Source organism: Dermochelys coriacea, chromosome 8, assembly GCF_009764565.3.
Source record: "Dermochelys coriacea isolate rDerCor1 chromosome 8, rDerCor1.pri.v4, whole genome shotgun sequence".
NCBI classification, from domain to species: domain Eukaryota; kingdom Metazoa; phylum Chordata; order Testudines; family Dermochelyidae; genus Dermochelys; species Dermochelys coriacea.
In genome coordinates, this window is record NC_050075.1 from 92,173,809 (window position 1) to 92,188,111 (window position 14,303).

General features: G+C 43.4%; 2 protein-coding genes across 13 annotated transcripts in view; one reads left to right on the plus strand and one right to left on the minus strand.

Moving 5' to 3' along the window:
- PATJ (PATJ crumbs cell polarity complex component) overlaps positions 1–4,018 on the minus strand; it is a 222,934-nt gene extending 218,916 nt beyond the window's left edge. For 2 of the 8 annotated variants that reach the window (XM_038412968.2, XM_038412964.2), the window contains exon 1: positions 562–1,111. The gene's annotated coding sequence lies outside the window, so the exon portion shown is untranslated. Of the gene's footprint in view, positions 1–561; positions 1,114–3,891 lie in introns of those variants that run through there. The other 6 variants (XM_038412965.2, XM_038412967.2, XM_043520335.1 and 3 more) reach the window with 5 other exon arrangements.
- Positions 4,019–4,125: 107 nt separating this feature from the next.
- TM2D1 (TM2 domain containing 1) overlaps positions 4,126–14,303 on the plus strand; it is a 42,806-nt gene continuing 32,628 nt past the window's right edge. The window contains exons 1-3 of one of the 5 annotated variants that reach the window (XM_038412506.2): positions 4,126–4,480; positions 5,798–5,871; positions 12,312–12,420. In XM_038412506.2, the coding sequence (XP_038268434.1) occupies positions 4,317–4,480; positions 5,798–5,871; positions 12,312–12,420 (347 nt within the window). In that variant the 5' untranslated portion in view covers positions 4,126–4,316. The remainder of the gene's footprint in view (positions 4,481–5,797; positions 5,872–12,311; positions 12,421–14,303) is intronic. The other 4 variants (XM_043520336.1, XM_038412507.2, XR_005294359.2 and 1 more) reach the window with 4 other exon arrangements.

Sequence of the window (14,303 nt, forward strand, 5' to 3'; positions counted from 1 at the left end):
TAGCTCATGAAAGCTTATGCTCAAATAAATTTGTTAGTCTCTAAGGTGCCACGAGTACTCCTTTTCTTTTTGCGAATACAGACTAACACGGCTGCTACCCTGAAACCTGTCAGAAAGTGATCAGCTCCCCATTTCCAAACCAAGCAGGTCTTGGACAGAGCATGGAGTTAAAACCAGAACCAGCTGGCCAAACCCCTTTGGAACCAGTGGGGCTGCTGCTGCAACGGGCCTTGAATCTGAACTATCCCTGACTGGAAGTATTTTAAAACTATGTTGATTGTGGCACTATAAAAAGTGCCTAGACCGATAGCTCAGCCCCTGGCTCATCGGGGCTTTGCAGAGCCAAAGCCAGTCCTGCCCGAATTTCAGTAGGTTTGGGGGGCTGACCGGTGGGGATCGGTGAAACTCAAACTTTCAGGAAGCTCCTGACTTGCCCAGTCCCAGCCGCTGTTCATTCCCCCTCCTACCCTCGGGAGCATTAACCAGCGAGGGGGCAGGAAACGGACAAGGGGCGGGGGGTCCCAACCTGTGGGGAAGCCAAGCTGCCCCCGAGCGTAATACCTGGTCCGCAGAGGCAGGTTGCAAAAGGCCTGGCTGCTCCCGGGTCGCCGTCTGCTCTGTGCTCTCACCTGGGCGGAAACGAGCGGCTGGATTTTGACCGCACCTCACCGTCACCTGCCACACAGGAAATCAGGCGGGCGAGCGCCGCGTACGCACATTCCCGCAGCGCTGCGGGCGAGCTCCGTGCGGGGCTCAGCGCAGGGCAGGGGGACTCGGGAGGGGGAAAGGGGGGCAGGGAGAGAAATAGGAAGGGGGGGGGGGAAGGAGTGGAGGGAGACAAGAGGGCAAGAAGAACCAGAAAAGCACAAATTATTCCCAAGCAAAGGGGACGATGGGGGATGGAGAAGCTGGGGGGAGTGAAAGAAATGGGTCCTTTCATTTCCAGCATGTAAACATATTCTTGAACTCATACCAGGGCTGGCCCTGCAGCCGAGCGGCCTTTAACTAGGGTCTCTCATTGCCTGAGGACCATATTGGCTGGCCCCTGATCCTGCTAACACTTACACACAGGCTGAGCTTTACTACCACGCCCAGCCCCATTGATTTCAATGCCACCGCTCATCATAGCAAAAGTAAAAAAGTCAGCTCTCCTAATATGCGTTGGTTTTCTTAAAGCCCCAGCTCCTGGATTCAGGTGATTAGGGGAGAATCTCAGCTTTCATTTAAAAAAAATAAAGACAAAAAATAAGTAAATTTCTAGTCCTCATGGCTGTGGGGGAAAACTTAAAAATATGACCCAAATGCACCCTTAATAAAATGAATCCAAAGATTTAAAAAAAAAATCTTATAAGTTTTAAGCCAATCACATGATTTCTGGATGTTTGGAGTTGGCAATACCCTGAGCACATGCAGGATTGGAGCCTTGGATGGAAGCTTTGTATTGTCCTTGAAAACATGGTATTTCAGTGTGTCCATGGACAGTCACTCAGAGTTGCCATTTGGAATTCAGGGGTTCACTGACTGTAATAAAAAGGAAATAGAAAGAGGACACAAAGCCAAGCAAAAATTCAAAAGACTTTAGGCTGGTGATATGTTTGACAAAGAACTTTCTGAGGTACCTATAAACATAGTGCATAAAAATCTGGATGAAAAGAAAATGTAGTTTTAGAAGAGGCTGTTGGAAAGGGTTGATCAGATCTTCATAGCGCAACAAATCAGTGGCTAGCTAGGATTTCATGGCTGTCGTACCTGAAAGCTGCACTTGCTTGGAACTTCACAACAGCAACATTGTTAGAATCGCCTTGTCCTGCTTTAAAGGCACTAGCTCCTACCACTCCAACTAAAGAGGAATGGCCATTAGCCATCAGCAGTATAGGGACTTGGACACACAGTTGAGCCATTCTGATTCTACCCAGAGAGAACAGTGACACACAAACATACTATATTATTATTATCGTTTGTATTACCTTAGTGCCTAAGTCATACTGTGTTCCAAAATAAAATAAATCCAGAAACGACTCTTTACATTATTTATGGTTCAAAAATTGATCCCTACTTCTTTTACATTCATGAAAATTCTCTAGTTAGCTGAGGTGAAGACAGGCAGATAAGAGCAAGTATTACCATTCATCTTGGATGGTAAATAATCTCGAAGTGTAAAAATGTGACCCACCATTATAAAACCAAACTGTTTTCAGAGGTGCTGACTTGTAATTGAAGGCTTGACTTGTTTTCTTCAACACTGTAAGAGATAAACTCTAGATGTATGTGAAATAAATTAAAAAAGAGGACAAGGTAGGTAATATGATGTTTGTATTTGAACAAGTACTTTGTAATAATTCTTTGCATTTCTATAGCACCTTTATCCAATTCAGCAGCTGAAAACTGATGCCGCACCAATATGACATAGTTTGAAACAGCAAGACTCTTTTATGGTAGTGCAGTATATCGACACTAGGGATTTGGACAGGTGCAGGTACATTGGTGCAAGAATCCCCAGTGTGTAGATAAGTTCTGTATTTATTAAAATTTGTGAAGTACTCTGTGATCCTTGAATAGAAAAATGATGGCTAGAGATGACCCTGTTGGGATTTGGAATTTGTGGTTTCGGGGAGCCTGATGTCATGTCTACACTACAGTTTTTCTAATGTTAAGGAACTGTTTTTAATGCAGGTTTAAATGAGTTTGGTTAAGCACATGTCATTTTGGCCATTGTGGATTGGACATAACTCATTGAAAACCACATTTTGGAGTCTGGGACATTTGCTTAATCTGTATTTCCAGATGTTGATTTTAAATTCTTTTGAAAAAAAACTGTATGGTGGGAAAACTAGTCTGGACAGGGCCTAGATATTTACTGATGTTAATGTGTTTGTCATTTATAGTGATCAATAGGAATCATTAGTTTTTTCTTTAACATTCTGAAAAGTAGAACACAATTTTGTACCTTTTTGTATAATACCTAGCTGCAGGAAAAGAATGTACCTTCTGGGTGTCAGCTAGAACCAATTATAACCTGCCTGACATGTCATAGCACTAAAATGTCTAGCTGCATTTTATTTGTTCGGGTAAAAGAAGAACGGCTATAACTGGGTCAAACCGAAGGTCCATCTAACTCAGTATCCTGTCTTCTGACAGTGACCAATGCCAGGGAATGAACAGAACAGTTAATCATCAAGTGATCCATCACCTGTCACCCATTCCCAGCTTCCAGCAAAAAGAGGCTAGGGACACCATCCCTGCCCATCCTGGCTAATAGTCATTGATGGACCTATCCTCCATAAACTTATCTAGTTCTTTTGTGAACCCTGTTATAGTCTTGGAGATTTTGCTTAAAATTAACCCCCAGTGTCTAGGAACCTCTCTCCCACCAATGAGCAATGTTTGGGCTGGAGGAAAATATGATGCAGATACTCTTTTTGCTCCTCTCCATCCACAATCCCGCCAAAAATTAGAGACTTTTTTTTTTAAATAACATTCTAAAAACAAACCTCTAAGACAACAACAAATCACATTGGTGGGGTTTTTCTTTTTTGTTTGTTTGTTTTATTTTTTGCCATGCCCTCTGGTTGGTTGGTTGGTTTTCTTAACTTTCAGAGACTGGCTGCCTCTTCCCTATGTATGTGATTTCCTCCACCCACATATTTGTGTCTGAAATGCCCATTAAAAGGATAGAAAAACTCCCTGTTTGTAATTGAGGGGAACTTCATTTTATCTCTGCTAGTCTCTGGCCTGTTGTCAGCATTGGATTCAAACCCACCTCCAGGGAGACTGCATCTAGAACACAGCACTTTAGCCTCCTTGGCCAGCCTGACAGCTCATCCCTGGGGGAAGGAGGATGGAGTTAATCTCTCTCCTGTCCCCAGCCCCCTTCCTTCTCATTCTCCCTACCTTGTCCCCAGCCCTTTCTCCCTCTCCAGCCTCTCCTCTCCCTTGTTATTCTTCCTCCAGCCTCCTAAGCTCTTCTGCTCCCTCGCCTGCCCAGCCCCTCCATGTTCCCACAATGCAAAGCGCTGGGGGAACAGCAGCCGAGCTCCTAACCATAGAGAGGAGGGGACGCCTTGAGTGAGGGCACCCGAGCTTCCTACGCTTTAAATACAATGGGAACGCGGTGGCCATCTTGAATAGGGGCAGCCTGACTTCCAGCGGTAGAGGAAACAGAGGTGGCTCGGCAAAGGGCACGGCTTGCCTTCAGCGCGATTGACAATATATGGCAGCCATCTTTGATGTGGGCAAAGTACTCAGCTGCACGCTGAGCCGTCCTTCCCCTGCGAGACAGCCTAGGGCTGAGGCCGCGGCGGGCGGGCTTGGTTTCCATGATGGTGGCCGCCCGGCTGAGGCGACGGCTCCTGCTGTTGAAGAGGCGTCAAGCCGCGGCGGCGGCCCGGTTGCTGGGCATCCTGTGGCTGGCGTGTGTCGCCGCGGAGGGCGTTGCCGGCGGGGAGCCTCCGCTCAAGTGCGACGAGCTGAGGCTGGGGCAATATCCTGAGTCTGGCTGGGGGGTGCGGTGGGGGGGCTTGGTTACCATGGTGACGCATGGTCTCTCTCTCTCTCTCTTTGTTCCCCCCCCCCCGTGTCCCCGGGCCAGCCCCTGGTGCTCCTGTCAAAGGGGGTGTGACGATGCTTGTTAGTTCCCCCCCCCATCCATGGGATGGGCCCCCCCCCCGGCTCTTCAGGCCACTCTGCGGCAACCGCAGTTGAGATCAGCCCCCATACTGGGTGTGAGGGCAGAGCAAGGGGTGCAAGACCTTTGCTTGGGATGGTTTGCGTGTCTCTTCTCCCCGCCCCCATTAGTAGGGAAATTGCAGAGGCTCTCGATAGTGACAGTAGCTCAGGAGAGTGACTGAGCTGGTTAATGCGGAAGGGAGGGATTCTTTCCTGGGGTTTGGGATTTTTGAGGGGGGGGGGTTTCCCTTCGGTTTTGTTAGTGTTAAAATCACCCGGGGTGATGGTTCTGCAGGACATAATTCATTTCCAAAATTTGGGAGGAGAGGGGTCAGCCTGTAGTTTTGAATCTGCAGGCTGTGGTCCATAGAAATATGGGGGTGACATATTCCTGTTGGGAAGCTATTGACTGTTTAAAAGGGGGGGTCACATCTGGCTCCCACCCTCTCCCTCCAATAAGGTAATTGTTGATAGTTTTTGACAATTGCTGACATTAATGGAGATCAAAAGTGGAAGGTAAGCAAGGAAAAGTTGACTTCCTATCCTGCTTTATTTGGCCCTTGGAGTTCAGTCTTTGGTAACATAAGTAGGAAGTTTTACAATTCAGTCCCTGTTCAGGATTAGTCTGGAGTAGATGTGTGGCAGTTTATGATTTTCAAATGATCACTTTACATTCTGTTGGGTGGTGATGGTAGGTGGAACCTCTTTTTAACCAAATACTTGACAGCAAATCAGTCATGAGTTGATAGACTACTGGTGTGCATTGACACTCATCCTAAAAAATAAGGAAATAAAAGCTGGTTTTGAGGTGCTTCCCTTTTTTAATAGAGATTTTTTTCATTCTTCTTATAAAATCTAACAACTTATATTTCCCTCAGGTGTTATTGGTAACAGCACTCAATTGTGCAGCCTAGGGCCGTGTGTTACTATATTATTTCAAAGCAACAGCTCTGCTACAGTTAAGATTCAGAGTAGTTTACTGTTTATTTTCAGTGCTGTATGAGACTAGGGGAAGGAAAACTGGCTGAACTGAGAGCTCTCAAATCCTAGGTGAGTGAAGAGGGTGTAGTACATTGAGTTACAGAACAGTTAGAGTTTAGTACAAAAAATGGTTTTCCTTAATTATTTGAACATATATTTGTGAAGATCCCAAAATAGACAATAGCACACAAGAACCACTGAATTGTACAAATCAGACAGCATACGGTAAGGCTTTCAGAAGTCTAATATACATTCTTATCAAAGAAATTTATCAAGGAACATGTTCAACTCGTGCCCTTCTAGACCTGCAACTTGGTTATTTTGAAATGTAATACAATACTGTTACTGAATTCATTTTGACAGGTTTCAGAGTAGCAGCCGTGTTAGTCTGTATTCGCAAAAAGAAAAGGAGTACTTGTGGCACCTTAGAGACTAACAAATTTATTTGAGCATAAGCTTTCGTGAGCTACAGCTCACTTCATCGGATGCATTCAGTGGAAAATACAGTGGGGAGATTTATATACACAGAGAACATAAAACAATGGGTGTTACCATACACACTGTAAAGAGAGTGATCACTTAAGGTGAGCTATTACCAGCAGGAGAGCGGCGGGGGGGGGGGGGAGCTTTTGTAGTGATAATCAAGGTGGGCCATTTCCAACAATTGACAAGAAGATCTGAGGAACAGTCGGGGGTGGGGAATAAACATGGGGAAATAGTTTTACTTTGTGTAATGACCCATCCACTCCCAGTCTCTATTCAAGCCTAAGTTAATTGTATCCAGTTTGCAAATTAATTCCAATTCAGCAGTCTCTCGTTGGAGTCTGTTTCTGAAGTTTTTTTGTTGAAGTATTGCCACTTTTAGGTCTGTAATTGAGTGACCAGAGAGATTGAAGTGTTCTCCAACTGGTTTTTGAATGTTATAATTCTTGACGTCTGATTTGTGTCCATTTATTCTTTTACGTAGAGACTGTCCAGTCTGACCAATGTACATGGCAGAGGGGCATTGCTGGCACATATCACATTGGTAGATGTGCAGGTGAACGAGCCTCTGATATTGTGGCTGATGTGATTAGGCCCTGTGATGATGTCCCCTGAATAGATATGTGGACACAGTTGGCAACGGGCTTTGTTGCAAGGATAGGTTCCTGGGTTAGTGGTTCTGTTGTGTGGTTGCTGGTGAGTATTTGCTTCAGATTGGGGGGCTGTCTGTAAGCAAGGACTGGCCTGTCTCCCAAGATCTGTGAGAGTGATGGGTCGTCCTTCAGGATAGGTTGTATCCTGCTTGATGATACATTGAAGAGGTTTTAGTTGGGGGCTGAAGGTGATGGCTAGTGGCACTCTGTTGTTTTCTTTGTTGGGTCTGTCCTGTAGTAGGTGACTTCTGGGTACTCTTCTGGCTCTGTCAATCTGTTTCTTCACTTCAGCAGGTGGGTATTGTAGTTGTAAGAATGTTTGATAAAAGATCTTGTAGGTGTTTGTCTCTGTCTGAGGGGTTGGAGCAAATGCAGTTGTACCGTAGAGCTTGGCTGTAGACAATGGATTATGTGGTGAGGTCTGGATGAAAGCTGGAGGCATGTAGGTAGGAATAGCGGTCAGTAGGTTTCCGATATAGGGTGGTGTTTATGTGACCATCGCGTATTAGCACCATAGTGTCCAGGAAGTGGATCTCTTGTGTGGACTGGTCCAGGCTGAGGTTGATGGTGGGATGGAAATTGTTGAAATCATGGTGGAATTCCTCAAGGGCTTCTTTTCCATGGGTCCAGATGATGAAGATGTCATCAATGTAGCGCAAGTAAAGTAAGGGCATTAGGGGACGAGAGCTGAGGAAGCGTTCTAAGTCAGCCATAAAAATGTTGGCATACTGTGGGGCCATGCGGGTACCCATAGCAATGCTGCTGATTTGAAGGTATACATTGTCCTCAAATGTGAAATAGTTATGGGTGAGGACAAAGTCACAAAGTTCAGCCACCAGGTTAGCCGTGACATTATCGGGGATACTGTTCCTGATGGCTTGTAGTCCATCTTTATGTGGAATGTTGGTTAGAGGGCTTCTACATCCATAGTGGCCAGGGTGGTGTTTTCAGGAAGATCACTGATGGATTGTAGTTTCCTCAGGAAGTCAGTGGTGTCTCGAAGATAGCTGGGAAGTGCTGGTAGCATAGGGTCTGAGGAGGGAGTCTACATAGCCAGACAATCCTGCTGTCAGGGTGCCAATGCCTGAGATGATGGGGCATCCAGGATTTCCAGGTTTATGGATTTTGGGTAGCAGATAGAATACCCCAGGTTGGGGTTCCAGGGGTGTGTCTGTGCAGATTTGTTCTTGTGCTTTTTCAGGGAGTTTCTTGAGCAAATGCTGTAGTTTCTTTTGGTAACCCTCAGTGGGATCAGAGGGTAATGGCTTGTAGAAAGTGGTGTTGGAGAGCTGCCTAGCAGCCTCTTGTTCATATTCCGACCTATTCATGATGACGACAGCACCTCCTTTGTCAGCCTTTTTGATTATGATGTCAGAGTTGTTTCTGAGGCTGTGGATGGCATTGTGTTCTGCACGGATGAGGTTATGGAGCAAGTGATGCTGCTTTTCCACAATTTCAACCCGTGCACGTCGGCGGAAGCACTCTATGTAGAAGTCCAATCTGTTGTTTCAGCCTTCAGGAGGAGTCCACCAAGAATCCTTCTTGTTGTTCAGAGGTGTGTTGGAACATGACACAGTTCTGTGGTGACCTAGAATCCTATTTTCGACCTCCGACTCAAGGAATATTTCCAACACGCCTCTGAACAACATACTAACCCACAGAGAGCTTCCTACCAAGACTACAAAAAGAAGGATTCTGGGTGGACTCCTCCTGAAGGTCGAAACAACAGACTGGACTTCTACATAGAGTGCTTCCGCCGACATGCCTGGGCTGAAATTGTGGAAAAGTAGCATCACTTGCCCCATAACCTCAAATACTCACCAGCAACCACACACCACACAACAGAACCACTAACCCAGGAACCTATCCTTGCAACAAAGCCCGTTGCCAACTGTGTCCACATATCTATTCAGGGGACATCATCACAGGGCCTAATCACATCAGCCACAATATCAGAGGCTCGTTCACCTGCACATCTACCAATGTGATATGTGCCAGCAATGCCCCTCTGCCATGTACATTGGTCAGACTGGACAGTCTCTACGTAAAAGAATAAATGGACACAAATCAGACGTCAAGAATTATAACATTCAAAAACCAGTTGGAGAACACTTCAATCTCTCTGGTCACTCAATTACAGACCTAAAAGTGGCAATACTTCAACAAAAAAACTTCAGAAACAGACTCCAACGAGAGACTGCTGAATTGGAATTAATTTGCAAACTGGATACAATTAACTTAGGCTTGAATAGAGACTGGGAGTGGATGGGTCATTACACAAAGTAAAACTATTTCCCCATGTTTATTCCCCACCCCCGACTGTTCCTCAGATCTTCTTGTCAATTGTTGGAAATGGCCCACCTTGATTATCACTACAAAAAGCTCCCCCCCCCCCCCCCCGCCGCTCTCCTGCTGGTAATAGCTCACCTTAAGTGATCACTCTCTTTACAGTGTGTATGCTAACACCCATTGTTTCAGGTTCTCTGTGTATATAAATCTCCCCACTGTATTTTCCACTGAATGCATCCAATCAAGTGAGCTGTAACTCACGAAAACTTATGCTCAAATAAATTTGTTAGTCTCTAAGGTACCACAAGTACTCCTTTTCTTTTTGTGAATTTATTTTGTATGCAGTTCCATTGAAAGTATAGAGAACCTGTATGGGTTTATTTTGTTTTAAGTAGTGTTAAATAAAATGCTTAAAACACTGGCAGAAATCAGCAGAGCCAAGTCCAGTAGTTTGTTTAGTGTTTGGGTTGGTTTGTTTTTTTGGGGTGTGGGAGTTGTTTGATTTCTGTAGATTTCTTTGACTTGGGATGTATATACTCTAGGTTTCTTCCTTTCATAAAAATTAAAACAAATGACTCGTCCCCTTAGATCTAGTATATATTTACTAAAAGAACAAAATTCAAAATAGAACCACGTTGAAGACCTTTGTGTTCTTCAGTTATGACTCCTTAAGAGAGCATTCGACTACAGGAGACTTTTGATGTTATTAAGCTATCTTTTTCTGGAGGTGACATCCATGTGTGTTGGGAGTTAAATTACCTGGTACTCACCTGAGTGTCACCGGTAAAAATACTTAAATTAATCACTCATTTCACTTAGAATAGTGTTCATCTTGTAAGATGTTCTCAGACTGAGTGACATAGTGGACTCTGACAGTTATAGACCTGGGCAAATAATGCAAAAAATGTTCTGGGAGTACTCAAATTTAAAACTGAATACACTTTGTCTGTGTTTGTACCCCTCTGGCATTCACTTTCCACAAATATTTGAGTGATAATTTTACTAACTCAGATGGCCACAGAAAGCTAATTTCAAGCTTATACTGTGGAGCATTCACAGATATAGTATTAAATATTGGGAGGGACGGGGATTTCTCATTACAGCAGAGGGACAATTCTTGATCAGAGCCCTGGCATACAGGAAACAAACTGGCAACACAAACTGCAAACCCGATTATCTTCTCTGCTCTGAAAGCTTCCATGCTCCATGTGCTCCTTCAAGCCCTGCTCCTGATTATAAGAGTGAACAGAAACAATACTATATGGCTTGAGACCAGTCACAACTAACAAGCTATTGAATAATTTACAACTAATTCAGAGTAAATTTGAACAACGGAGAAACTCCAGGAAGTTGTTATAAGTTCAGACATTTGGTTAATAGAAAGAGGCTAAATTAATTCATCAAGTAAATTGTTCTTTGTGAATTATTTGCTCAGCTCTAGGTAGTTTTAAGAAAATTCCAGACTATTTATGTGCTTTCTTTGTCTTCTAAATGGACCCTGCAACATCGGTTGTCTCTTCCTCCAGAGTGGCATCTCAATAAAAAGTTAAATCCATATGTGGCCATATAATCTAATCACATTGGGGTTGCCAGAAGCTCCAGACCCTATACTGAAATACCATTTTAGGCCCCACCAATCCTGTGAACACAGATGTTTAACTTCAAGTTTATGAGTAATCCCACTGAGTTGCAGGATTGGAGCCTTAGTGATGTCAACATTTTGGATGATGATCTGGGGCTTTTACCATTTGAATAAATTACTGCCCTGTTCTTTAAGTAGATCAGAAAACCACCTTCAACTTCTTTGTTTCTTAAACAAAAATACAACTTTGTATCTGTCTACCTACCTATGGTACTTATATGGCCCCCATCACTATAGTATCTGAGTGCCTCCCAATCTTTAATGTATTTATCTTCATAACACCCATGTGAGATAAAGTAGTACTGTTATCTCCATTTTACAGATAAGAAACTGAGGCATTGAGAGACTTAAGTGACTTGGCCACAGGATATTTGTGACAGAGTAGGAACTGAACCTGAGTTTCCCACAGAGTGATGCCCATTACACATTCATGCAGAACCAGAATGGGTATAACATAGCATTCAAAAGTCCACCTTTGCCTCAGATTCCACCTACCAGACTTGCCTAATAACTGAGTTTTTAGTCCAAGTCTAGTTTCTAAGTGGCAATCTCAGAAAAAAGATTACACTATCTTCTTGCCCCTGGAGGCTATTGTTTGTCAGGCTGACATAAGTTACAAGTACTGAAAGTCAGAATTAAAATAAAGGAAAAAACCTGAAATGTTGTCCTGCTTAACGCCTGATTTCAGCATTAGAAAGTGGCAAGTTGTGAACTCAGGTGGAGTTCTGCAAACTTTAGGAAACATCACTTTTTCTAATTTTAACCTTAGCAGTTATCACTTAAAATAAGAGAAACAGTATTTCTCTCTAGTTTGATGAGGAGAAACTGGCCAAATAAAATGCACTCAAGCAATTAGAATGCTTTACCATAGAGAGAACTAATACTTAAGTTGGCTGTGCTGGTTTCTGCCATTCCCACGGTAAAATAAAAACGTTAAGGATCTAGAAATTGTAACATTTAGGTGAGTCATCTGATTTGTGTGTTTGCTTAACATTTATCCTGGGGGGAAAATTAATGCAAGACAGGTTATAGTATCTCTTTGAAAGACCCAGTCATCAGTCACACCCAGCAGTGTATTATATTGGGAATCTGCACTTCCATAGGTGCCGAGTTTCTAATCTGCTGGGAGGGAGGGGGTGCTCCGCCCAGGCCCCGCCCCCACTCCACCCCTTCCCCCAAGGCCCCACCCTGCTTCTTCCCACCCCAGCTCCACCCCTTCCCCACCCAGTTCCACCCCCTTCCCCGAGCATGCTGCACCCTCGCTTCCTCCCCCCCAGTGCCTCTGACGCTGTGAAACAGCTGATCTGTGGCAGGCAATAGGCGCTGGGAGGAAGAGGGAGGTGCTGATCTGCCTGGCCCGCTGATGGGCAGGAGGCGCTGGGGGGATGGGGAGATTCTGGTAGGGGAGCTGCCACCATTTTTTTTTCCCCATCAGTGCTCCAATCCATGGAGTCGGTGCCTATGTGCACTTCAGTGCACAGGTAGAACTTATTTCTTTCACTCTTACTTCTTTCACTCTGCATTTTTGGAATCTCAGTGTGCACCATGGTGCATGGCCTGTTATAGCTCAATTTAAATAATCTATATTGTGTCCTCAGTTCCATGTCATCCAGCACCAAATATTACTTGTAAGGATCACAGTGGCAATGAAAACAACTTTACTGGAAAGGAAGTTGGATTTTACAAACCTATTGCATGTCGTAATGTGTAAGTGAATCGTGCTTTGTAATATGTTTGCCTCAGTTTTTATGTTACTAATTTTAAATGGTGTAGCATGAGTTGGCAACAGGGAGGAGGGAAAGGGAAAGACAAATGAATCTAATTCGTTTCAGTGTATTAGGTGAGAAGAATTAGTTATTAGAAACATTGTATCGCAAATGTTAAGTTAACTAGCATGGAACTTAAGAGATGTTCTTACAAAGCTGTTAAATTGCTTAAAGGCAAAATATATAATTATGTAAGCAAATCTACCTCTGTGCTAGATTTTTTTTCTTTGATATTGCTTCTGAGGGTATATCTGCTGTCGAAGGTGTGATTTGCAGATCTGGCAGGCGTACCCATGCTAGATTTAATTTATCTAAGACACTGTAAATAGCAGTGAAGACGCAGTAGCATGGGCTTCAGCACAATCTAGTAATGTAAGTACATACCCAAGGGTACCAAGCCGGCTTGTACAGTCCACTCTAAAGTACATGCAACTGTGTCTTTACTGCTGTTTTTAGCATCCCAATTAAATTAAAGCTAGTGCAGGCATGCCTACCTGTGATGCAAATCACACCTTTGATTGCAGTGTAGACATAGCCTAAGCCTTTGGTTCTATTAATAGCTACTATGCTGAACAATCGTCCTGAAACAGAAATGTTTCTTGTCATGGAAAATGTGAACTTTAGGAGGACTGAAATGATGTTCCTGCAGTCCTAAATATCCATTTTACAGGAACCAATTCTCACCTCTTCTCTTGAGTGACTTGATGTCTACAAACACACATTTTTTCATTCCAAAGGACCTGATAGTCAGATCTCTGAAGATGACTCAGCTGACTTAGTTCTACATACAGATTGTGAACAGTGCAGAGTGTTGTCTGGATTCTTTCTAAGTACTGCAATTATTATTTTTACTCTTCAGTATTGAACACTGATATGACAGTACACTTATCAATGTTCTTTGTTTCTCCTCTTTACTGGAATCCTGGAGGACTTTTCTTTATAAAGTTGGTCTTTTTTGTTGTCCAGCTATAGAATCTTAGGAAATTGTAGCTCCAGCAATCCTAGCTGAATTTTGCCTACATCACTAGTGAGAAAGCCAGTTCCCTCTAATTTGATTTACTTATTATTCATCAGTTTGCTTATCTCAGCCACCTTCTTGCAAAATGTTAGTGTAGTGTAGCTCAGTCCAGTTCCACCACTAATTTCTCTATGCTTATTTTGCTGGACAGTCTAAACTCAACACACTGAAGGCCAACATACTATTTTAGCAAGCCACAGTAAACTGCTAGCATAGTAAATTGTGACCACCACTTTCTATCAGAATTATTGCTCTCTGCCACATCTGTGGTGGAAACTGGAGAACAAGATGAAATCTAGCCTAATGCGGTAGAATTTGCTCCCCTCCTCCCTAACTGGAACATAAAGCAATTCCTACGGTTGCTTTCACCTTGTTAGATTTTTCTGAATTAATATTATTCCCAGTATTGTTCTTGTTAAATTTTTATTGGGTTCACAACTGGGAACTAAAAATTCAAGAAATGAAATTGGAACAGTCCTCCTGTGCTACCTCTCGATTAGGCACTAAAAGCAGTATTCTTCCCATGATTACTTAAAAGAATTTCCCTTGCTTCACCATTCCCATGACTGTTTATACAGGAAAAGCAGCTTTTAGCTGAGTTATTTAAAACTCTTGTAAATTTCAGCTATGGCTACAGGCAGAGTTTTGCATTCACTCTTGAAAAATGTCACAAAGCATGTAGTGTCCTATCATTTCTAGGAAGGGTAAATTCCTTAATATTCCCAACTTTCATAGATGTAACAAGTTGTCAAGTCTATATACAGGTAGTTATAATGAATATCTGCATAGTTAAAACCATTACCAGT